The sequence below is a fragment of the Perca flavescens genome, chromosome 6, assembly GCF_004354835.1.
Source record: "Perca flavescens isolate YP-PL-M2 chromosome 6, PFLA_1.0, whole genome shotgun sequence".
Taxonomy (NCBI): Eukaryota; Metazoa; Chordata; class Actinopteri; order Perciformes; family Percidae; genus Perca; species Perca flavescens.
Window position 1 is genome coordinate 24,294,830 of NC_041336.1, and position 25,635 is coordinate 24,320,464.

The window sequence follows — 25,635 nt, forward strand, 5'->3', positions numbered from 1 at the left end:
AGGACAGCTTAGATTTGAAAGGGGAGAGAGACGGGGAATGACTTGCAGCAAAGGGCCGCAGGTCGGAGTCGAACCTGCTCTATATATGGGCGCCCGCTCTACCAGGTGAGCTAACCAGGGGCCCGCTGTACTCTCTGTTTATTTGTTCAACAGAAGTACTGAATACCTCTGTATAACTTCAAACAGACAACACGAAAAATGTTGTATCCAAAATTGCAACTCAGAGTCAAAGTTTTATAAACAGTGGGCTTTTTGCACCAAAAGTGAAAAACGAATCTGTCAAATTCTAACTACAACTACATTCATCTGCACAGTTGTGTCGGAATCCTTTAACCAAGTGCAGGCTCACTGCTTGAGACTTGAGCTATTAGTCTTTACTACACACTGACAATTGATCTTTGTGTTGTCACACAAAGCATGAATATTATAGTAGTTCCGATTGTAAAAATAATAGACCTTTTTCACGACAGACATGTTGACATGTCATAGTAGGAAAAGCACAAGGTGTACTCAAAACCATTAATGATGGCTGCATTCCACTTAGGAGCGGTCCTGGTATTGTGCATGCTGACTCACTGAAATAGCTTACTGGGACACTTGATGGAATTGAGCCATCGTTAAGGTGATCAATTTCAGCTTTGCTTTTCCTATTATGACAAGTCAAAATGTGTGCTGTGAAAAAGGTCCATGGACGTTGCATCAGTTAGGTCAATTGGTTGCAACCATTCTGTTTTGAAACCTTGGGTTTGGCACTTTGGCCATCGCCATCTTGGTCTTCTGAAACCATACAAGACAATTTTTTTTTGACGGAATGCGCGGCAAAGCCAGTGTCATGTCGTCTATGGTCGCAATGGCGCTGCACTAAGCTAAACGCTAATTTTAAAGGAAAGTTACAGATTTTCAACCCTTCTGATGCGAGTCATCCAGTGGAGATTTGCCAGCAGGTCAACGCAGCCCTCCAGGTACTGGTGCCATACTCTGCATGTACGGACTCTGCATGACTTTCCCATTACCAGCTAACGCTAGCCAGACATTTTCAGGCAACCAAGTTCAGTTCAGTCACTTTATTATCCCAGATCCCATCCATTTAAAAACAACAGAGTTGAGCCACAGTGCAGAACGGAAAATTCATCTGCAGTCAGGCGTGCAACATAAAAAACACATAACAAACAACGTACAAACAATACAAAGACAAAAAGTACTAAAATGTTTCATATAACAAACACAATTTGACACAATACTATTGAGCAATCTCTAAAAAAATCTACATTATTGTACATGTGCAAATTAAGCCGAGTTTTTGCACAGGGAACAAAGGAGTTTTTACTCTTGCTCTTGAACCCGGGTGTTTTGTGCAAAACATTCCAAAATGTTCCAATTAACAGTGATGAAGTGAAAACACACAGTGAGAGTTGAAAACACGGACAACACCCCAAAACAAGTTCACGGCTATTTTGTGTTCAAAATGTTTTTATTTGGTATTCCAGCAGACGATCTTTTGCAACTACACTTTTTTTGCAAACATAAAACTGACAACTTAACAAAAATACAACTCTCTCTCAATCTCCAACCCCACCCAAAAGTGCTATCCAGTGGTAAAGGCAGGTAATGAAGGCGTACAGATTAATTACTAGCTTGCAAAAAAATAAATAAAAGGGGACCACATTTTTTCAAATAACAAAATCTTGTCTTTTAGAGCATACTTAATTCTTTCTAAATGTAGTGTACCAGTCAACTCTGTCAGCCACAGTTTAAGAGTTGGAACTTCCTTTTTCTTCCAAAACAAAAGAATAAGTTTCTTAGCAGAAATTAAACCATATGAAACAAAATGTTGTTGCACCAGTGTAAGTCTCAAAAACTCCTCAGATACTCCAAGTATAATTAAAATAGGATCTGGTTCAAAATGTATGCCCAGTGCATCTGAAAAAACCTGGAAAATCTTATTCCAGAAACTTTGTAATTTTGGACACATAACATAGCAATGAGACAGGCTGGCATCTATGATTTGACATTTGTCACATAAAGGAGACACTTCTGGAAAAATTTTGTTCAGTTTACACTTAGAAACACTTAGAAAAATGAAGCCTATGAAACACTTTAAACTGAATAAGACAATGTCTTGCATTAATGGAACACTTGTGAACAAGTTCAAAACTGCTTTCCCATATTTTGCTAGGGATTTTAAGCGCAAATTCCTCTTCCCAGGCAGATTTAATTTTCTACGTCGAAGGACTTTGCACCTGTTCTAAAGCCTTGTACAGAGAGGAAATGCTATTACCATCTCTATGACGCTTTTCCTAGAATGTATCCAGATACATAGGTGTGGCATCTACATAATTAGGAATGTAAGATTTTACAAAGTCTCTAATTTGAAGGAACCTAAAGAAATTATTTGAAGGAATATTATATTTCTTACACAGCTGCTGAAAGGAAGCAAATTTTCCATTCACATATAAATCCCCTATATTTTGTAACCCAAAATTTTTCCAAATATCAAATGCGTTGTCTAACATTGAAGGGCGAAAGGAGGGATTAGCTGAAATAGAAAGCAAGAACGACATCTGGATGAATTTAAAATGTGCCTTTAACTGTTTCCAGATTCGAATAGAATTATGAATAACAGGGTTGTAATTATAAAGTGAACTAGTTATACCTGTGGGTGATAGAAGTATTGCGTTAATAGAATATGGGAGGCATTCCTCCTGTTCCAGCCTCAGCCAGCTCTCCCCGTCTATCATGGTAGAATCTATCCATGAAGTCAGAACCTTCAGGTTTGCCGCCCAATAGTAATAGAGGAAGTTAGGTAGGGCGAGCCCACCCTGTACTTTGGGTTTACATAGGTGCTGCTTAGAAATCCTATGGGCTTTATAGTCCCGGACAAAAGGAACCAGAATAGAGTCCAATTTTTTGAAAAAAGATTTGGGCAAAAATACGGGAATCTTCTGTACCATGTACACAAATTGTGGGAGAAATATCATCTTAATTGCATTTACCCTACCCAGAAGAGAAATGGGAAGCATTCTCCAGAACTTGATCATGGATTTAAGTTTAGACAACAGGGGTTGAAAATTAGCCTTAACTAAATTGTTACTTCTATTTCTAGATATGTGAATTGTTCTGAAGCGACCCTAAAGGGCAGGTGATGAATCCACGAAGAGTCGTTGGTATTAACTGGTATCAACACACTTTTGTCCCAATTAATTTTATATCCTGCAAATGTACCATATCAATTAATCAAACTAAGGATGTTTGGAATGCTGCTATTGGACTCAGAGATAAATAAAATTATATCATCTGCATATAATGCTAATTTATTATCAGTATTTCTGGTTTTATAGCCTTTAATACCAGAATGGACTCTAATGGCCTCGGCTAAGGGCTCAATCGCTAAAGCAAACAAAAGGGGTGACAGTGAGCAACCCTGTCTTGTACCTCTATGTAACTTAAAATGAGAGGATATTGTTTGATTTGTGAGAATTCTCGCACACGGACTAGAGTACAACAATTTAATTCTTGAAATGAAATTTTCTCCAAGATTAAACTTCTTCAATACTGCAAATAGGTAAGGCCATTCAATTTGATCAAATGCCTTTTCCGCATCCAATGATAGAATGGCTAAATCCTGCCCCAGGCTTCTGGAAGAGTACATTATGTTGAAGAGACGCCTAAGATTAGAAGATGAGTTACGTTCTGGTATGAAGCCGGTTTGATCTGGGTGCACCAATTTTCCAATTACTGTGTTTAATCTATGTGCCAAAGTTTTAGCCAGAATTTTTTGATCCGTATTTAGTAGTGAGATCGGCCTATAAGAGCCCAATTCCTCTGGGTTCCTTCCTTTTTTAGGGACTACAATAATAATAGCCTCATCTAGGGAGGGCGGTAGGGACTGATCTATAAATGCCTGTTTGTAAACCCTATATAAATAAGGTGATAGTAGTTCGTTATAGGTTTTATAGAGTTTATTACAGAATCCATCTGGACCAGGAGTTTTACAGCCTTTTAGAGATTTTATAGTATCTGATATTTCTTTAATAGTAATTTCTGCACCTAACTGGTCAACTTGTTCTTGATTTAATGAGGGAAGATTCTGTTGGTCTAGAAACTGAGCCATAACTGTATGATCTATACTTCCTTATAGTGCCTCATAAAATCTCTGGAACCTATTATTTATATCTCTAGAGGAAGTAAGAATTTCTCCTGTGTCTGATCTAATTTTGTATATTGTGCGTTCAGATATTATTTTACGGAGTTGTCGAGCTAAAAGTTTCTGGGGTTTATCACCGAATTCAAAGTATTTCTGCTTTACATACAGAAAGGTTTTTGAAATTTTAGAAGAGAGAATTTTTAGGGCCCGAGCGCCGACAGCGGCGAAGGCCCTATTGAAACTGAAGGAATTATTGTTTCTTTCTTTTTTTCTATTATTTATTTATTATTAAATGTTCGAAATTAGTGCGATTTTGGCCATTTCCACGTCGTACTTTAACGAACTCCTCCTAGAGATTTCATCCGATCAACTTCAAACTTGGTCTGTGCCATCTGTAGACGTTAAAGATGAAAAGTTGTTAAAAGAAAAACTTTTCGTCATAGGGCGTGGCCGTGGCGGGGCGGCCATTTTGTGCGTTTCGCAGCCGAAACAGGAAGTGGGTGTAACTCGAGTGTACGTTGTCCGATTACCTCAAAACTTTTCAGGATTCATAAGAGTCCAACCCCGAGGACAAATAAAGGCCGATATTTACTTAAAGTCATAGCGCCCCCTAGTGGCAACAGGAAGTAGGCCTAAAAGTCAAGGTGCTATACTTTATCAAACTCCTCCTAGAGATTTCATCCGATGGACTTCAAACTTGGTCTGTACCATCCCAAAACCTTAACGATGAAAAGTTATTAAAAGAAAAACTTTTCGTCAGATGGTGTGGGCGTGGCGTGGCGGCCATTTTGAGTGTTTAGCGATGAACAAAGAAGTTGTTGTAACTTGAGTGTACGTTGTTGTATCTGCCCGAAATTTCTCACAATTGACAAGAATCCAGGCCTGAGGACACCTACAGGCCAAAATTGACTTTTGGTCATAGCGCCCCCCGCTGGCAACAGGAAATCTGCCTTATATGACAAACATCATCCGATTTGCATGAAACTCAGAATGTGTGGTCTACGTGTGATACTAAATCGCCCCCTATAATATGGCCACGCCCACTTACTCAGGCCACGCCCCCTTTCATAACATTTGAACCGTTTAAGGTAGAGTCTTGTGTGAGGCGTCATTGAACTCAGCAGAGAGTTCCTTCTTCATTGGTGATGGTTTGGCCCGCCCCCTATGTTTAGGCTACGCCCCCGTTTATAACTAATGACCCATTTAATGTAGACCCTTGTGTGAGGTATCATTGAACTCAGCAGAGACATCCTTCTTCATTGGTACTTGTTTGGCCCGCCCCTATGTTGAAGCCACGCCCCCTTTCATACATGCTGACCCATCTAAGGTAGAGTCTTGTGTGAGGTATCATTGAACTCAGCAGAGACTTCCTTTTTAATTGGTGATGGTTTGACCCGCCCCCTATGCTTTAGCCACGCCCCTTTTCACAGCTAATGAACCGCATGACGTAGAGTCTTGTGTGAGGTATCGTTGAACTCAGCAGAGACTTCCTTTTTAATTGGTGATGGTTTGACCCGCCCCCTATGATTTAGCCACGCCCCTTTTCACAGCTAATGAACCACATGACGTAGAGTCTTGTGTGAGGTATCGTTGAACTCGGCGGGAATTTCCCTTTTCATTGGTGACGATTTGCGGCGTCTGAGTGCCGCGCAAATGCACGGTCGCAAGGAGCGGCGTCCGCCAGTAACCCCGACGCGCGCCGAGGCGCGAGGGCCCGTCCATCACTGCTTGCAGCTTTAATATTCAGTTTGTATTTAAGTGCACAAATTTCTTTATATTTTTCAATACATGGCTGTTTAGCATTTTCCATATCTAATTCTCGAATTTTATTTTCCAGTGCCTCCGATTCAACCCTGCTTCTTTTTCTTTGAGATGCCTGATAGGAGATAATACAACCTCTAATGTATGCTTTAAATGTAAGTTTACGGCTATTTTAATGTACACATTGCCATGGATATATGCATTGCTAAGCATCATCGTGATTGACAGGTCGGTGTGTTAGCCACGCCCTAAAGCATTCGCTGCTCTATTATCAATTTTAAAATAAATGTTACCATAATTTACAAAATGAACATCATGCTATATTAAAGAAGACTTGAAAGTAGCAATTGAGACCATAAGCTGGTTAGGAAAATGTTTACTGAGGTAATAAATCAAATGGCAAGTTGGGTAATTTCCCCATAGACTTCTATACAAGCTGACTTCTTTTTGCAACCACCTTTGCTGGAAATTAGATATAATGCACTTTTCATCAATGTTACTGTACATGGTTTAAACCTTTCCAAAACCAGTTTTTGGTCCCAATAGGCCTAACTGAAATACACTCATCTGTCTCCATTGTAGGTCAAACTGCCTCCAAGGATGGAAAACATTTGGAGACAAGAGTTACTATTTATCGGCTCATCGGTTGACTAAAACCTGGGAAAACAGCAGATAAGACTGTAAAAGGAGAGGAGCGGACCTGGCGATTGTAACAACAAAGGAAGAGCTGGATTATGTCAGCAAATCTGTCCAAACATGGATTGGTCTGTCTGACAAGGATAGCGAGGGCAAGTGGAGGTGGGTGGATGGGACTCATCTGGAAAGTTTTTTTCTGGCTAGAATATGAGCCCAATAATAGTGTTGGCGATGAGGATTGTGCTGAGGTCTCTGGTTCGCCAAAGAGATTTAATGACGTTTCTTGTAGCATTAAATTGCCATGGACGTGTGAGTATTGAGGTCCTGTGGGCAGCCATTTGTTTGTCAGTTGATGCCATTCAGGCCCTCCCATCCCATTGTACAGTATCCCACTGACCCCCTGACCCTCCCAAAAGACAAATAAATAATACATTTTGATCAGATTATCATTTCTCCTCCCGTAAATATAGCCTATTTGATAATTGACAGCCTGATAACAACTGTTCCATTGTCCTGTGTCTCTATTGTACTTGTTATGTTTATAACGAACAAGCCCTCCAAATAAACTCTTACTTCCGAGTTTTTTTTTCTAATTTCTTTCATGAAATAAAAAGCACTAAAACAAATGTTAAGGGAATGTATCCATTAAAAAATACACTTAATGAGTTTTCTTTAATCTTCACAATATTGCTTATTCATATTTTGTTCCTGTTTTTTAGTCATTCAAAGTGAAAGGTAACACATATTGTTGTATGTTGTTTTGTTTTCTCCCACTGCTTCTAAAATATAAACAATAAAAACATGGACAAAAGAGTAATGGATTGACTAGTTTTATATTTCACAATGTCCTTATTTTAATCTTGCAGAGTCAGTAGTTTGCTACATTGTAGCTTAAAGTGCCCATATTATGAAAAAATCAAATCAAAAAACACTGCTACAACACACAAAATAACTACTTACATGTCCCTGTTCTGAAGGTATTCCACGAAAAGTTGGAAGTGCGTGTTTAGAAGAAGTCTCCCGGCTAATCCTGCCTTGTACTACTGAAGTTGTAGAAACAAACAGCTACCTGATGTGATCCTTACCTAGCTACTGCGCATGTGCGCCTCCCAACAAAGGGATGGGATAGAAGTGCGATGCCTCACTCTGTAGCTAAAACAGAGACCTGAACACACAGGGTGAAAAGAGGATCTGCAGCAGTGTGAAGTAGGCTACAACAAATAAATATGGTGTTTTTTGAAAATTAAACAATGTAAACCTATTCTGGTACAACCTCAAAATACAATTATGAACCTCAAAATGAGCATAATATGGCCACTTTAAGAATCAGCAGTTTAGTCCAAGAGAAGATTAATATCAGGCTTTCTGCTGTTCCATAGATGACAGTGAATGAGGCATTGATATCAAATTATATATGTTTTATATCTATGGAGTGAGGCCTCCATGGACGCACCGGGCTAAAGTATTTCTATGTACGGAGAAACAAGGGCAAATATGTGCTTCTTAAAGGTGCCTTGCCACACGTATTTCATTACTTTGTGGTAATGTCTGAAGTTCTACCATGGACTCTGTAACATTTTTTTGTGGAAAAATGCCTTGTTTACCTTGTTTCAAGCCATTTTAGCGTGGTATAGAAAGCCTACAGGAAGACTCAGCTCGATTTTTGCCAGTTCTCATTAATATTCAACAAGCTAAGCTGTTTGAATCTGATTGGCTAACAGCTAGCCAATGAGAGCCTGGCTGTCAGAATCCTTTACCCAGCCCAACTAGGCGAGCTAATGAATAGTAATGAGCTCAGGCAACATGATGTCAGACTGACCAGCTTTTGTAATTGGCCTGATTTCTCTGCTTATTTCTTTTCAGTGGCTAGAGCTGACAGAGGAGGTAGCAGTTCATTTTCACATTCACAACATAACACAAACACATATGGACCTAACATATTTCAAAAAATGCAAGTAAAAAACGGTTGTGTATGGCAGGGCACCTTTAAAACTTGTGATTTCCTTGATGTTAAAAAAAATCAACCTTAAAAGAGATTTCCAATCTGACAGTGCTGGTCTTATAAACAATTGGCTTATCTCATTTGATAGGATACAGGGGTCTTATACATATGGTATTGATTCTAACTGTGAACTACGCTCAGTGCCCTTTAAAAGGTTATATCAACATTGGTTCACATGACCCAAGTCATAGCTAAACATTAACTGTGGCTTACCATAAGAAACTGCTCTTACCAACCAATGTAACAACATCACCATTTGTTGAAAAAAAAGAAACGTGATCACCAAAAATGACCCTCCAACACTTAATGTTTTTGTCCCATGTTTTAATGCAAAGATGGTTAACGTGGCTAAGTCAGTTTGGAAATCAGTTCTCCTCTCTCTTCAGCGGATACTCTAACCTTTAAGCTAATATTTACTTTTCAAACTTCTTTGCTCCTGTACTGGGAAGGTTAACTAGTAGGTTCACCTTCCCAGTACAGGAGCAAAGAAACAATGGTGTGCGTCACACGGTGTGTCACACACCATTGTTTCTTAGCCCTTATTTATTTTCTAACCGTGTTAAAATCCTGCACACTGACCATTACGCAAGCAATAATTTATTTAGAGGAAAAATACAACGTTTCGGTCTCAGACTTTCATCTGCACCTGATGCCTTTAGTTCAGCTGGAATTACCAGTAGTAAAAAAAACATGAATTTACAATATAGCCTACTGATTGCAGAGTTATAGTATTAAGAAGGATCAGAGGATCAGTCTGTTAATCATTGTGAAACTTGAAGCCTTTTATAACATACAATATATACTACCTTACCAACATCTGGCAAACAGCAGATTCATTGTGCCAAAACAAATTTTATTGGCATGCTATAACCATTCATTCATTATGGGTAATGAGTATTGTTTTTGTTCTAGCCTCCCTCTCTATTGTACTATAATCAACTTTGACTAATAAATAAATTATAAGCTTAGTTACATGACTTGTCAACATTTTATTGGCTTTTTCTTGCCAGTGTTGTCCAAGCAGTGGTGGCAAAAGTAGTCAGATCCTTTAGTAAAAGTTATAATACCACACTGTGAAAATGCTCCACTACAAGTAAAACTTCTGCATTCAAAACCTTACTTAAGTTAAAGTATATGTAAGAATTATCAGCAAAACTTACTTAAAGTATCAAAAGTAAAAGTACTTATTTAGCAGTAACATGGTTGTCATTGTTTTACTATTATAAATGATGTTTCTGGATTTATATCACTGCTGCATTGTGTATGTTGCATTTTAGATGTTTAAGGTTGTGCTAATTTTAATTCCTTTATATCATTTTGGGTATTTTAATATACAGCGTCATATTCTATAAGATCCTCATATGTTTGTAGCGCGCTGTCCTGTAAGAACCACGTATCTCTAAAAACTTTTCATTTTCAGCTCCGAAACACAGGCCTGTTTTTTTAGCTTTTGGTGACGCATTTTCCAGCTCATCCAAAATATTTTTCAAATAGTTTTTTAAGCTTAAGAAGTAGCATATGACAGTTTTCTCAACCCATAAAGGAAGTTTTTTTTTTTTTTCAAAATCACCAAATTTGGAGATAGGAAGGTATTATCATCTGAAAAGTAACTACTAACTAAAGCAGTGGATTAAGAAGTACAGTTTTGCCTCTGAGAATTCGTGGCAAGTTGTATTAAGTTGCATAAAAAGTTGCATGAAAATTTGTATTTAAGTACAGCAAGTAATTAAATGTACATTGATTCCACAACTGCATAAACGTTAAATCTAAATCTAAATTTAAAAACTAAATAATATGTTGTTTGCCCTGGATTATGATCTTTAGAAAATCTAGGCATATGTGTTTTAAATAGGTCTATGTGGGTTCAATTTAACCCACTCCATCTGTAGTTATCATCACAAAACAACAAAAACTGTTCTGGTTGTCAAATTTGTCAAACGGACATTTGGCTAGGAGATTTAATAAATGGATATCTGGATGTAGGAGCTTCCGTGAGGTCCTTGAATGCACCGCTGGTTTCCAGGGAGTGGCACCTGCACCTGTCCGACCTGTTTTGGGGACACATGATTCCGGAGGAATTTCCCCTGCTGCTCCAGTCCTTTGTTCAACGGACTCTTTTTCGTGGGCGACAGAGAGTGCGAGCCAGAGGCGAGGGGGAGATAGAGGGAAGAGAGAGGGAGACATAGAGATGACGGAACCAGCCGCTAATCCCGCTGCCACCTCGTTCCCAGCGCCAACCATTTCTCTTCCTTTGGGACTGGAAGTATTGAGAACTTACTCTGGAGCCCTTGTCTGTGTAGAAATAGTAAGTGTGTTTTGTATCTGTGATGTTCAACTGTAGGCCTATGTTATATTCTCACAATGTATCAGTGATTTCAGTTGTATTGTAGCAATACTCTAGTCTGCAGAACCTATATAGTAACTAATTATTTATTAATAATTGATGGCCGTGTACAGCACGTTGTTCAAGTCCAGTTATACTTTAAGTTGTAGGCTACTAACACGGTCTTTCCTCTGTAATGTGTGGACTGCTCAGTGTTTGGATGTTGCCAGCACACTGGTCGTCACTGTGATTGCCTGAGGCTGTTTTCTGTTTTCTTTCTTTTTTGCTTAACGACAGTCAAAGCAAGGGCAAGTTTCGCCAAGACTGTGAGGGTCAAAACACTTGCTCCTTATAGAGCAGTGCAGGCCTGTAAAATACCAAATTGGTTATCACCATCCTCTCCTTTCACAATAATAAAACGTTATCTGCTACCTCTAAGCTTATGATTATTTGACTAACTATCTATAGGCCTGTTTGAAGGTGAAGGCCTCTACAGATAGGCCTTCAGATGGAAACTATCATTCAATTGCCAATTTGTGTCTGTTATCAGCGTGCACAATGTGAAAACCTTTGCCAAGATATTACACCTGTCAGTAGATACTGTAGCCTATACATACTTGGGAAGTTCCATAACACAGTTTCTTTCACCAAACTGTGAAAAGCAGCATATTATGAGCAGATAATGCAAAATCTCACAATTATTGATGCAACAATCAGATGTGCCTGTTCCACATTTAATACAGTTTCAATTGTATTATAAAATTTAGCATTTTTCTATCAGTTACATTCATTCAGTCACAGCAGACTGGTGTACCACAGCTATTCCTTACATTACAACTTACATTAAGCGTATTCCAATGATTTTCACTCAGTGAGGTATACAGATTCTAAGTTGGATGTCATAAGTACAATAAACCTTACTATCATACATATGTACAGTTATTATACTTTATGTCTTCTTAGTGCATCATAAATAGTTGGCAAGCCTGTAACTATACAAATGTGTCCGCTGTAACATAATGACCAGTAGGAGTGTTTTGGCGCTTTTCCATTACATGGTACCTACTCGCCTCGCCTCGACTCTACTCGCCTTTTTTTTTGGTTTTCCATTACGAAAAAAAGTACCTGGTACCTGCTAACAGGTACTTTTTTTAGTACCTGCTCAGTCGAGGTTCCAAGCGAGCTGAGGCGATCCGAGAAGGTGACGTGAAACCCTGCAGGCTGCTGATTGGTCGGAAAGAAGCGTCACTGATTTGTCTCTATCTCCAGGTATTTAGTGGTCTGGTATGGATCCTGGTGGCGGCCTCCAATGTGCCCGTGCCTCTGCTGCAGGGCTGGGTGATGTTTGTCTCCCTCACCACCTTCTTAATCTCCTCCGCCTACCTCGTGCTCCTCATCACCGGCCTGGCTGACCGCATCAACACTGATTGGAATTTCTTGGTGAGTGGTAGATAAATGATCTGATCAGTCAGTCAGTTAGTCACTCTCTGTCCTTCCATCCACTAAAATGTTTATATTAAACCCTATACCTCAGATTGGTGAGACACTGAAAGGGCACCACGTTTCTTCCCCACCACTTATGCCTGGAAGCCTTTCATTTTGCTTATCTTTTTTTGTTGTTGTGCAAGAGCCTGTGAATGCTTTGACAACAAGAAAAGCGTTTGCATATACAGGCAGGCGCCATCTTGGGAAAACAGTCTTGACCAGTCGAAACCGGTTCGTCGTTCGATAGACTACAGACTCTGTACTACATTTAACAATTATTTATTAAATATTAAATTTAAATAATAATATATAATTAATAAATTATATCTATCTATATCTATGTGGCTATCTGCTACATGGCAAGTTAATGTTTGTACCAAAATAGTTCTGTTTTTCAGTCTTAATTTTGGTGAAGGTAGGCTACAGCTACTACTCTGCTGTCTGCAGGTTGGAGCTTCGCGGGGGCGGGCCGACACACGCACACACACAACCACTGGCGCACACACCAGACGCCAGCCACCCCGTCACTTCTGTTTACTGATAGCTATTGTTTACCTCAGGCTAATTAATTAGCTAGTAAGTGGCAATTTGTGGCAGCCAGCCTTCCAAAAGAAAGCACAATGAAATTAAATAACCGATCATTAACCGTTGACCGACAAGCACTTTCCTTAAACCGCCTGCGAGACTGACACAAGTCCACAGCGATGTTTATGTCTGAGCTTGTCTCCACCGCCTCCACCTGCAGGTTGTCAGCTGTGTGGTTTCGATAACGTAGTTAAGGGCAGGCGCATGTTGTTTAGGCGGCCGCCTTAACTGCAAGTGCTGTATTACTTCGCAGGGAGTTAAACATACATCGGGAGATGATATTGAGGCCCCGACTATAGATGCATTTTCATTTACAGATACTAGCCTACCTATTTGAGCGGTATCGTTTTTCTTCCCAGTCTATCAGTTATGTAGCCTACATAACCTTATCTGTCCTTATATCAGTAACGTCACCCATCGTGGACATGCTCTTATATCCCAGCAGATTCTTTGCGTCGCATTACGTTTTTTTTGCAAACGGCAGTTTTCTTTACATGGTGATGCATATTACTAAAGCCGTCAGAAGAATGTGACTCGCTCTGAAACGTGTTTTAAACGTTTTTGTAGTGTTCCCTGGACATGAACCAGTAAGAGCCATTAAAAAGGCATTCCACAGTATTGCAGGTGAATGATGTAAACCCTTTGAAATAAAAGATTATGAATTGTAATTAGTAGGTTTAGGACTTTTTTGCCCGCAGGATTGCACCTAAATGAAATAGATTATAGGTTCAATACCATTTCACCAGTAATATTATACTTATGATTAAATATGAAATGAATACACTATATATCTTTTGCAGCAGCATTTTAACGAAATATATGTTCAAACTCGCTGTATGTGCGCATGAGTATTTCCGCCAACTAGTTTGTTTGAGGTTGTTACCATGGTGAATTGTAGTATCAGTGCTCCATTCATGCTGCCTTTTTATAGTGGTGGTGCACGTGCTTAACTCTGAGTGAACCTACTCTGAGTTTATTGAACCAACTCAAATCAGCTGTTCTGGAACTGAAAACTTAGTTTCCCATCTTAGGGTAAATCAACTCAGAGATCAGGGTTAGACACACAGTTTCTTAAACCTCCTTCCTGAAACAGGGCCCAGGTTTGTGAAGTTGTTTTGTTTTTTCGGCCGAACAATGAGTGACAAGGATGATGAGCTCACACCAAAACGCAACAAAGGCCCGCCTGTAGTCCCGTCTGGCCCTGCAAAGTCGACAACACAAACTCTCATTAACCTTCTTTACTCTCTGACATGTTCTCTCTCTGTGTCTGTCTTTCTACTTTCTTTATTAATCTGATGGTTTCCAAATAACTTAAGTCTTTTCACTGTTTTGTATTTTATTTGTTTGTTTTATCTATTATGTTATGTAAAAACTTGATTCTTTGACCGATAGATAGCCTGGTCTGTTATGTGAATGCCAAAGTCCAGGGAGCTGTAGGGACCAGTGCAGCTATTGTCTCATAATTACCCAGTAGGGATACAACTCACATGTTGGTCACTCTTTGTTCCCATCTACTGCTACTACTTGAACTTTTTTATGTTTATGTGTAATGCATTCTCTCTTCTTTTCCCCCAGGATGTGATTTACCATTTTTTAGCTTTGCTTTTCTACTTTGCTGCCTTCATGCTGGAGGCAGCAGCTGTAACAGCTAATGCAGGAAAATTCATCATTCCACTGCCTAACAGCACTGAAAGTATCATATTCACAGTCCTGAATAATCAGCAATACAGTACTAATGTGGCTGCCACGGTGAGTGCCATCTCTTTTCAAATAAAGTCTGTAATACAGTGCATGCATAATTTGTACATTTTAATTAATATCATAATGCACTCACAGTACTATCTGATTGACTATAGCCCAATGTCAAACTCCTTGGTTGACTTTTACTGATGTGCGGGAGCAGCTGAAATTGCATTATAAAGATTTAAAAAAAAAAAAACAGTTGGTTTTACAAAAGGTTAATTCATATAATCATGAAGGTAATACCAGCCCTATTTATTCCCTATATATTCAGGCTCTCAATAAGTTCTGTCAGAGAAACACCTCAGTTAACACTAGAGGTTGACCGATAGTGGATTTTACCGATACCGATAGCTAGGTTGGGCCGTATTTGCCGATAACCGATTAATCGACCGCTAGTATTTAGAATTCATACTGGATAAAAACAAACGTGACACTCCAAGTAAAACAGTGCTGAACTTTATTAAAAAAATAAAAAAACTGTATTGAACCATGAAAACATGCTAAATGAAATAAATATAAATGTTGAAGTCAATAAAAGATATATATGAAGTCAATTTTGAACATTCATTCAAACTGAAACAAAAAGTAATAAATAACAAATAAAAACAGTTAAACTGTCGGTTTAGAACGGTAACAGACGATCTCTGACCTGGAGGATCTATCTTTCCCACTATACTCGTTGTTCTCGCTTGGATACCCATATAAGGCGTAATGTGTGACGGACCTGCCTTCCCATTGGTTGAAAACATAAACAAGGCATCATGGGAGATTCCCTTGTCGGTAGCACCTACTGTCTATGGGTAGCATGGAGTTAGCGGCAGAAATGACCAAAAACGTGATGAATTATGGACAGCAGGTGGATAAATATTGGATGTAACAGTTTGGATTTAATGCTCAACAACCCCGAAAAAAGGCCCAAGTTCCAGACTGGATAGAAGATCACCTGTAAAGACTAGAAAGACACTCTATAGGCCGCTATTGTAATGCATGATGCCAGCAGACCCTTCTCAGCTCTTGCGTACTGCGTAATGAATTACAGCGCGCACTTCTCAGCCGCTTCAGCAACAGACGCAACCAGGATAAACTATCGGTATGGATTTTTGCCGATAACGATAGTTCCACCAATCAACTATCGGTGCCGATTAATCGGTCTACCTCTAGTTAAAGGTCCCATGACATGGTGCTCTTTGGATGCTTTTATATAGACCTTAGTGGTCCCCTAATACTGTATCGGAAGTCTCTTTCCCGAAATTCAGTTTCGGTGCAGAATTACAGCCACTAGAGCCAGTCCCACAATGAGCTTTCCTTAGTATGTGCCATTTCTGTGTCTGAAGCTATTGAGTAGGAGAGGGGGGGGGCAAGGTGGAGGGTGGGGGTGTGGCCTTGACCAACTGCCACTTTTCTCGTTTGAAAGCCATGATGTCTCTCTCTCATGGGTTGGCCAAATTCTCTGGGTGGGCAAAGCAGAGAAAAGGGGAGGTAACCTTGCTTGTTATGACCTCATAACAAGCGGATTCCAAAACGGCTCATCTGAGCTTTCATGTTCTCAAAGACAGAGCAGGATACCCAGGGCTCGGTTTACACATATCACCATTTCTAGCCACTGGGGGACCATAGGCAGGCTGGGGGAATGCATATTAATGTTAAAAAACCTCATAAAGTGAAATTTTCATGCCATGGGACCTTTAACACATTTGCATTTACATAGTAACCTCCCTGCTCACTAAACGTCAGTTTTGGTCTTGTTTTGGTTTTTAAAAAATGTGCATGCACCTTCTGATAAAGTGAAAGAGTGTCCATGTTGCCATAAATAAACAGAATATTGAATGCATGCCTGTGGTGTCCTGCTATCAGTTAGAAATATCAGGCCATAAACAGTATGATTAAAAGAGCAAGTGCTGGCCCTCCTCTTTGACAGAAATATTATAGGTTATGTTTGGTTACGTGATGTGAGGCCTTATATTAAAAAAAAACTGTTCTGACCCAAAATGTATAACTTGAGAAACTCATATAAAAGGCTACATTTCTGTGCTGAGTTTTTATATTCCGTATATATTGTATACCAAAGAAAAGGTCATTTTAAAACAGAATATTTGAGTTTATATTTTTGATGAATAGTTATATTAACCACTTATGCAAACATTTCACCTTTTCTAGTTAGTGTTATAAAAATGCTTCACTCAGCTGCTTTCTTTTGTTTCATAGATGTTGTTAGATTAGAATAAGAAAGATGTCTTAAGATTAGCTTGTTGGAACTTAATGGATTTAGAATAATTAACTGAATCAAGTTGCAGTTAGCACATGTGAGTAAATTTGGCTGGGTTTTTCTGACCAGTTTTGTTGCTTTTGTCTTTTTGTCCCAGGTATTTGCATTTTTGGTGACACTATGCTACGGCTGCAGTATGGTGCTGGGCTTCAAGAGGTGGAGGAAGTAACCAGGAAAACCAGTGCAAACTAGTTTTATAACTGGTTCATAACTTTAGCATGTATTATTAAAACATCCGCCACACCATCCAGAGCTCCATGGAGAGCACTGCTAGTCAGTTCAGTGCAAACTTTGTTATTTTCTGATGGGATACTCTGGTCATCAAAGGGGAAAGAAATATACAAACATTTCTGCCTCAGTCAAAACATCTGTTAAGATTTCTCGACAATAATATTCCTACAATAATAATTCTTCTTCTGAGATATTGAAAGAATTAGGCTCAGGTAGGTTCTGGGATGTTAAAAGTATTTTGAGGACACAGTTAAAGAATAGCAGTTTAAGTAGTTGATTATGATACCACGCTATACAGGGTGATTATGCAAGATGTAAGTGATGCTTGTGACAGTTATGGTTTCATTTTTTTCGCCCGCTTTTTTAATCATACCAATATTGCCCCATTTCCTGAGTTTTTAATACCAATATAGTATCACATAATGGTGTCTACGTATGCTGATAATAGTTAATGCACAGCAGAACATTCGTGTTATAATGCAATTAGTTTGAATTAATCATATTGCCCAATTTCCTGAGTCACATCCATATTGAAAGGAATATTTCCCATTTATAATACCACAAACATGCCTATGTATGCTGCTAATAGGTTATGCACAATAGAACAATAATGTGATGGTTCAATTAGTTTGAAAAAGCCTAAAAGGCAACATGATTGTTTTCACTGAGCTGTAAACTCACTCTAGGTGACTGTTAATACATTTTGATGTGGCTACTATTTAAAATGTGAGTTTATCTAATATTTAAATTTCAAATTTGTAATATCTTGTGAGCACTTTTTGTCAATTTAAATAACTGTTTTTCACAAATTGCTAACTATTCATGTGATAATATCTGTTACTGTTTAAACTTTCTGAGTGTTATCATATGTGGCTCCACTGTGACTTATTGACAAATTTCATTGTCCTTCTCATGAGTTCTAGGCTACTACAAACTAACATTTAATCTGACCTTCAATAAAAAACTGCTTTTGTCAGCTACTATATTTCAAACATTGATTTGTATCTAATACTGGATCATTTAAGTATATACAGTAGTATGTTTTTAGTGTTTGATGATTATTTTAACTGTGATGATGCAACATAAAATTACCCAAATCAATAACTATGTTGCTACATGATTTATTAGTTGTATTAGCTGTATACTTTTCTTTGCATTAGGCTACTAAATGTTATTAATTTAAAAATACTTTTAAATAAAGAATATTTGGCAGTAGGCCTATTGTTTCCCACAGAGTTCCTCAGATTGCATAATTCAAAGACTTGACCAAGTGAACAATGTCCCTTTGATTTTCTGTGAGAGTAACCTTGGTCTGATATTTTTATGACTCAGTCATTCTGTGAATACATTTAATTTCACACACTATCACAACGAAATATTTCATGGTGTATTGTAATATAGTTTCAGCACATATATTTACTGTTGAAAAATCACTATGGCTCATATGACTATACCTTTGAAAGTAAGGTTAGTGCTAGAAACAATGAAACAATAATTTCTAAATGCCCTTATGAGCTATAGAAACGGTTGACTTAATTGATTCATTAATTTGCTCCTGTAATTTGATGTAATTAACGCTCATACCACGTCACATCGATTTAAACTCCTTGCAATAGTTGTATGTTGTAATTTGCACTTCAGCCACTAGATGTCTCCCGTTGTCTACAACTGCTCAACCTTTCAACATGTATCTAATGTTTATACATAAATAGCAAAAACGTTGGCGTCAACATAATTGGTGGCTCTTTATAATATTGTGCTTGTATCAACACTTATAAAGTCAAACACAACTCACAGGGAAGAAAATACTTTGTTCTATGCTTACAAAAGTAATGTCAGCTAATTTAGACTAGTCCACACGTTCAGCCGTTGTTACGGCGCTGCTTTGTGCGGTAAGGTGCTGCCAAATGGACAAACACCATGAACGCGCTTACCTCCCATGCGCGCGTTCACTCACTAGTATATGACTACACCCATAGACCTCCTCTGCTGCATCTCCCATCATTATGGAGTCAAGTATACAGAACAATACCGGAAGTATCACGGGTATTCCTTCAAAATAAAAATAACACGTCTAATTTTAAAAATGTTAAGTTTTACTTCGAGCTTTAAATGTTTGATTTATGTTGCATTTATGATGTAGGCTACACTTACACACAGTGTGTGATTATGAATAGTATAGCCCTTTCAAGGCATCTTAATATGAGTACACCTGTGTTACTAATTTTAAATGTCCATTCCATTCCATTTTCATTCTACTTCTCTCTCCAGGGCGACTTAAAAACCATTAATCAGATATTTTATTTTGGTGTAAACTAATTAACCGGAAATGCATTTTTCTTCATTCAGGGAGGCTTGATGCTTATTTCTAGTCTCTTTTTTTCTCTCTCTCTCTCTCTCAGTCAGTGTTGAGAAAGCAGTAGCTAGGAGTAACGAGTGAGTGTCGGCATTTAACGTTACCTGTCAAGATACGGAGTAACATTAGCAGCCTAACATTGGGATTATTTCTAGTTTCGACTAGCAAACTGCATTATATTATCTTCAAGGTCCAGCCATGAGTCTAAACGGGGCGGCGTGGAAGGGAGAGGGGGATTTAAATTTCTCTTTCGTCCCAACAACTTCTTTTGATTTGAAGTAAACCGTGCACCAGAGCAGAACCGATCTGTGTTTCTTTACATTTGACTGAGATAAAAGTTGTTGTTTATCGATTACGGAACAGTAGAATCTTAACACACGGGTTTATTCGTTTTTGTTCATACTTTTGGAGTATTTTGGTTTTCCTGGAGAGCGGAGGTGGCGAGCTGAAAGCGGCTCACCGAGTCGGGACTGACCACTGGAGTTGGTCCTGAAAATGGAGGCTGTTATCGAGAAGGAATGCAGCGCGCTCGGAGGACTCTTTCAAACTGTTATCGGAGACATGAAGGTAAGCCAAACTTGCAAAACTTCTTCGTTAAGCAACGTCCAAAACTATCTTCCCCAGCCAGTTAGCTAGTAACTTTCCAAACATCAGTCTAACGTTATCAATATTAGGTCAACTAGCTATACAGGTAATTTGATGTTAGCCAGACAAACCTAGCGTCAGACTTCTGACCAGACCTTCTTATTGTATATCTAGCTAGCTAACGTTAGAAGTCGATAAACAAAATGGAGTAGAGCTGAGTAAATGTGAGATACTTTCCAACTGATGTTTATAGCTAGGTTAAATTGTATAGTATATCTGGTCTTACTATAACGTATATTATATTTACTTTTTGTGGTAAGGTTAGCTAAGTTAGCCTATATTATTATATTTGACTGCCCTTTTCTCAATTTCTTCCATTCTATTGGAAAAACAAATACATTTGTACGTCCATTTGTTCCAGTTTGAAGTGGATGCAGCAGCCAGCAGTGCATAAAGGCTAAATATGGCAACCATCAGTCTCAAAACTAGGGCATCTTATTTTGATGTTATCTCTTACAGCTTGGTCGATGAGACTATAAGCAATTTCCCAGCTGTTGTAAGTCTTGTCTGGAGGAATTCCGGGAATGTAGCTGTCAGGGTAAAAAATTACCCGCAGGGTCTGAAGGCTTTGACGTGTGTAGGTCAAATGGCCAGCCATCGGCTCTACTGGAGTCAGAAAGTTTGTTATGAATACTGCTCAGACACTCAGCACTTCTCAGCCTCCCATGTCTCACTTGACAGTTCATGGTTCCCCTGTATTTTATGACATCTGTGCTGCCAGAGAAGCCAGTGAAAATATCAAATGCCCTTTCTTTTAGAGCGCTACAGATGCTCAAACAAAGTGACAGCTCACTAAACCTAAGCTGTCAACAAGAAGAGTAAGAAATTATAAGAGAAATGCAGAAAATGCTCTTTTGCTATGGTGCAGGAGCGTTTTATATATGTTCTGAAGCAGGCAGAGCTGATGGTGGTGGCCACTACAGAGAGAGAGAGAGAGAGAGAGAGAGAGAGAGAGAGAGAGACAGACAGTGAGAAGAGATAGGGATAAGCAACATGCAAATAGAAGGCAGAGGTCGAAAAGAACAAAAGCGATGTGAGGCAGATTGGGAGAGAGAAAGAAAGAGGTACTGTAGGTTGAGAGTTGAGTTGGTTGTTGGGTGTAATGTTTGACAGCATAACATGACATTCCTCAAACCCCTGACAGTAGTAGCACATCTGCAACAAACATGTGCTCATGCGATATTCATCACATTATCTGGTGCTGTCCTAGCCTCCTCTTTTCGATGCATTAGGCCACCTGTTCTCTTTGATGGTTTTGATAGGCTATTTAACTATTTTCAGCCCAGGACCTGAACTAGATAAATTTAGAGTCCCATCAGGAACCAGGCTCATTATATCATGTATTGGTGCTCTTGTTGTGTGGGGATCTTTCTAAAAGAGGCCTGTGACCCATTTTGCGACGTTTAACATGCAGGACATGACAGTATGTCTGTTCTCCCATTAGCAGATAACAAAAAAATAAAAAATGTTAAATAGGATCAAAATAAAAGCCAACTGTTGAAATTGTATCAGAAAGCCTAAGCCTTGGTTAGTTCTGTTTAGCCCTCAGGTGAGGTGATTCATCAGTATGGCCTCATGTTGATTGAACTGTTATGTAACTGTGGGAGTATTGAAATCTGTTCTGATGATTGTGTCATTCATGTTTATGTCTCTTTTTTCCCCCCAACAGAGCAGCTATCCTATTTGGGAGGACTTTATCACCAAGGCCGGCAAACTGCAGTCGCAGCTCAGGTGAGACCGTGCGTATGTGCACATAAATACTAGGGGTGCACGATTCAGAAAATGTCATGATTCAATTTGTAATCGATTTTCAGGCTCAAGATTTGATTCAAAATCGATTTTCGAGTCAAAAACGGTTCTCGACTTAAAGAAAATTATTCACAGTATGTAAATGTAGTTACTTTTCCCATGTGATTGCAGTAGACATACAATTTAAAAAAATAAATAAAATAAAATAAAAAAATAAAATCTGAATTGATTTTTGGAATTCTATGAATTGATTTTGAATCGGTAGAGCTTGAATCGCAATTTAAATGTGAATCGATTTTTTTTGCACACCCCTAATAAATACAACCCATTTGTTTCTGTGTGCAAAAGGAAACAAACTATTACGATTCTACTAATATTTGCATAGTAGAAGTAAATTCAGCAACATTTTTTGCTAAATTTGGATGGAGACTTGACTATAGACAGCACAGATTGTATCATTAAAACAAAATAGATTTTATAGAACTACCTACAACTTTTCCTGCCTAGGGAAATACCACTGTGCTTGTTGCATAACATCTCTGATACCCCATGATGACCTCGTTATACACCAAAAAATGTCTGATTTTGTGCTTTATATGGGCTTTTACATTAGATGTCAGTGTCAATTCCTTTCGAAAGAAGTTTTAAGTGGCCACGTGTTAGACTAATAAGCAATGACAATCCTAATCTCCTAACAATACTGTCCAGGGGTCATTATGTGTCCCTCTCCCACATTTAGTCTTCTTTAAGCCTGATTTAATTTGTATTTCTAATGCTGTACATTTCCACACCTCCTGCCAAAATTATTCCAAGTCTTCTGCAAACAATCAATGCCAATCCCAGTCACCTCTGCTAGTTGGTTTTAAGTGGCCACGTGTCAGCAGACAAACAACTGATGACAGCTGAAATAAAAGCTTATTGTCCAGCAAGTACTGTAAATATGGATGTCCTGTGGTCTAACTTATTCTTTGATTAACAGTGCATGGCAGTTCTCTAGCCATTTAAGTGTCCACGTGTCCTGAGACAGACTAACAGTGACAGTTGTATAAAGGCTCAGGGACTTAACAATACTTTCCAGGGGCCACCCAGTGTCCCATTCTTCTATTTTCTCAGTGTTAAGGCTGATTAATGGTGATATGTTATTCAAGTGTCTCCATCGTTCAGGGGTTAAATATGTGACCCTGCCATGCTAAAGCTCAGGGGAGTATTTGTGGCCTTGTTGCTAATGACGGGTTGTTTGGCAGTAGGATATCTGTGTGTCTGGGCAGCGGAGGCAATGATAAAAGAACAAATCTACCAGTAATTGTACTGGTGAAAAGATGAGTTGAACCTGCAGTATGTTGATGTGTTTTTATATAGTATGTTAGTGGCAGCTTGATGATGGAGATGCTTGTGAAAAGTTTCCTTTTGTCCACTATAAAACAGTATGTTATAATAAAGGATGATCACTGTTAAGGCTGCACAATATATGTTTTTTTTTTTATTGTTATCGCAATATCAACTGGCGCAATATACACATCGTGAAAGGCTGCGACATATCGCGATAGACACTTTTTTGTGTTAGTTGAAAGAAAATATCAGTAGAAAATTACACTTAAAAAAGATACTGTCATTCTTTTTTTAGTGGTGCCTTTTATATTCAATTCGATGTTAAATTTGTTCAATAAAATAATGTTGGAAATATTTCCTTTCGTTTGTCTTAAATTCAACAAGCAATTTGTTGTATTCTAGCAGAATACTGAAAGCAGCAGAACTGAGTACACTTTAATATCTGTTTATTTATCGCAAGAAAGATCATAATCGCAATATTCAACAACCTTATCACACATTTTCCTCCTATCGTGCAGCCCTAATCACTTTCCCATACTTTGACCAATTTGTTTTACGGCATTACACCACTTTCCTGCTCTATCAGGATTAGTCAAATGCTGCGCCCAGAAAAGATCAGTTCCTTCTTTATCAATCAATGTTATTTGTCACATGAAAAACGTACGAGATACACAATTCCAGTGAAATGTAATCCCATTCACTTTACAGGATGAGTTGAGTGTCATTCATGGGAAGAAAACCATGTTTTGGTATTTTAGGCTAGCTTTTGACCGATTGAGCTTGGATCACGCCCTGCTGCAGGCGGCAGTGGTTGTGGCATGTGGCTGGCTGTAACGATGCCCTCGCTGCTGTAGCGCTAATAAGAGTGCTATCTTGGCTTGCTTGTGGTGACCTACAAATAAGGCCTTTTCTGTCTGCTTAAAAGTCTGTCTCCAGCCACTAAAACTTTGGCCAACTAGCCCCTCTGACTACAGCATGACCCCCCCACCCAAGGACCTCTATAATCTGCTTGAGGACTAGGACACACACACACACACACACACACACACACACACACACACACACACACACACACACACACACACACACACACACACACACACACACACACACCTTCCCTCCTTGGCCTGGATAAGTTACTAGCCAGCAGTGGTAGCGGGATATGTCTGTGTGTGTAATGACGTCCTAAGGCAGACTACTCTGTAATTTAGACCCTCTGCTCCCCTCTCACAAAGCAACTAGGAAATCAACCAATTACAGTGTTGGGCCTGTTCTGTCATTTTTTTGGTGTTTTTTTCTGCCCATTCTGGTTTTAAGCAACACACACACACACACACACACACACACACACACACACACACACACACACACACACACACACACACACATGCATACACACAGAACAGCTTTGAAGAAAGAGGGCAGGGTGGAATATAGGCTAGCTGATTTCTAATCACAGTCCTTTCAGTGTTTGGTCTTTTTTGGTGGGTCATGGTTGATGCAGCTGTGTCAGAGCTAGGCGTATACATAGGCCTTCCTCCTTCTGCTCAGAAGTTAATTTTGTGAAGAAACAGACCACCTCAAAACTTCAAATTCAGCTTAAGAACTCTATGGTTTATAAAAACTTATTTGGGCTCAAGAAGGAGCCCTAAAATGTTTAGATGGTAGATGGACAAGTACATTGATAGATGGATGGGTAGATCAACAAACACATACAGTATAAACATACATGCACATATAAAAATCTATTAATCTCTGTCCTGAGTCTTGGTATGTTGTGTCAAACAGGAGGAGTTAAACACAACCTCTTTACTAAGATTCAGATTTACTACAGTCACTTTCCAGTTTCTGTTGAACTAAGAATAGATGGGGGCAGCAGTGCTGAATGTATCATTGTCAGAAAGAGCACTGTGCTATACTACGCCAGGGTCTATGGGGAGTTTAGATTGGCTTGGCCAAGGCCTCGCGGAATAGATATGTTAAAGTCGTTTGTCTTGACTCCAGGACAGGGGCGTTCGCAGATTTTAGTGCCAATGGTAGCAGTCAGGTCATTGTTAGAGCACTGTGCAGAGCTGAAGGCTTGTAGCAGCAATGCTTTTTTAAAATCTTTTATTCTAACAGCCACAGAACTCTAGAGGCTTTTTGGCTGACTGTCAGAGCTGGTATTAAAAGCTAATTATTCTGCCTTTAGTGCAACTAAGTATTCATTTATTTGTTGAGAGGTTACCTAATTTCACTGTCGTTGGAGCGAAAGTTTTTCAGTGCTGCCTATTCCGCAATTCGCTGTCAAATGTAAAGCCGTGGTTTTTCCCTCCTAATGTTGACGACCTTTCCAAGGTTCCCATCAAAAGTGTAGTGAACCAGTTTAATCGTTTGCCAT

At 38.9% G+C, this 25,635-nt stretch overlaps 2 protein-coding genes and 1 long non-coding RNA gene across 7 annotated transcripts in view; all 3 read left to right on the forward strand.

Moving 5' to 3' along the window:
• The first annotated feature begins 602 nt into the window (after positions 1–602).
• LOC114557809 (uncharacterized) lies at positions 603–7,210 on the forward strand. The gene is made up of 3 exons (XR_003692843.1): positions 603–962; positions 5,982–6,060; positions 6,488–7,210. It is a non-coding gene; the product is annotated as an uncharacterized LOC114557809 (long non-coding RNA).
• Positions 7,211–10,543: 3,333 nt separating this feature from the next.
• mal2 (mal, T cell differentiation protein 2) lies at positions 10,544–18,168 on the forward strand. The gene is made up of 4 exons (XM_028580859.1): positions 10,544–10,848; positions 12,136–12,306; positions 14,512–14,685; positions 17,043–18,168. Exons 1-4 carry the CDS (start codon positions 10,732–10,734, stop codon positions 17,112–17,114), a joined length of 534 nt encoding a protein of 177 aa, XP_028436660.1. The 5' UTR covers positions 10,544–10,731; the 3' UTR covers positions 17,115–18,168.
• A 1,373-nt stretch (positions 18,169–19,541) lies between these two features.
• LOC114557058 (metastasis suppressor protein 1) overlaps positions 19,542–25,635 on the forward strand; it is a 55,048-nt gene continuing 48,954 nt past the window's right edge. For all 5 annotated transcript variants that reach the window (XM_028580319.1, XM_028580321.1, XM_028580322.1 and 2 more), the window contains exons 1-2: positions 19,542–20,099; positions 21,847–21,908. In XM_028580319.1, coding sequence (XP_028436120.1) covers positions 20,028–20,099; positions 21,847–21,908 — 134 coding nt within the window. In that variant the 5' untranslated portion in view covers positions 19,542–20,027. The remainder of the gene's footprint in view (positions 20,100–21,846; positions 21,909–25,635) is intronic.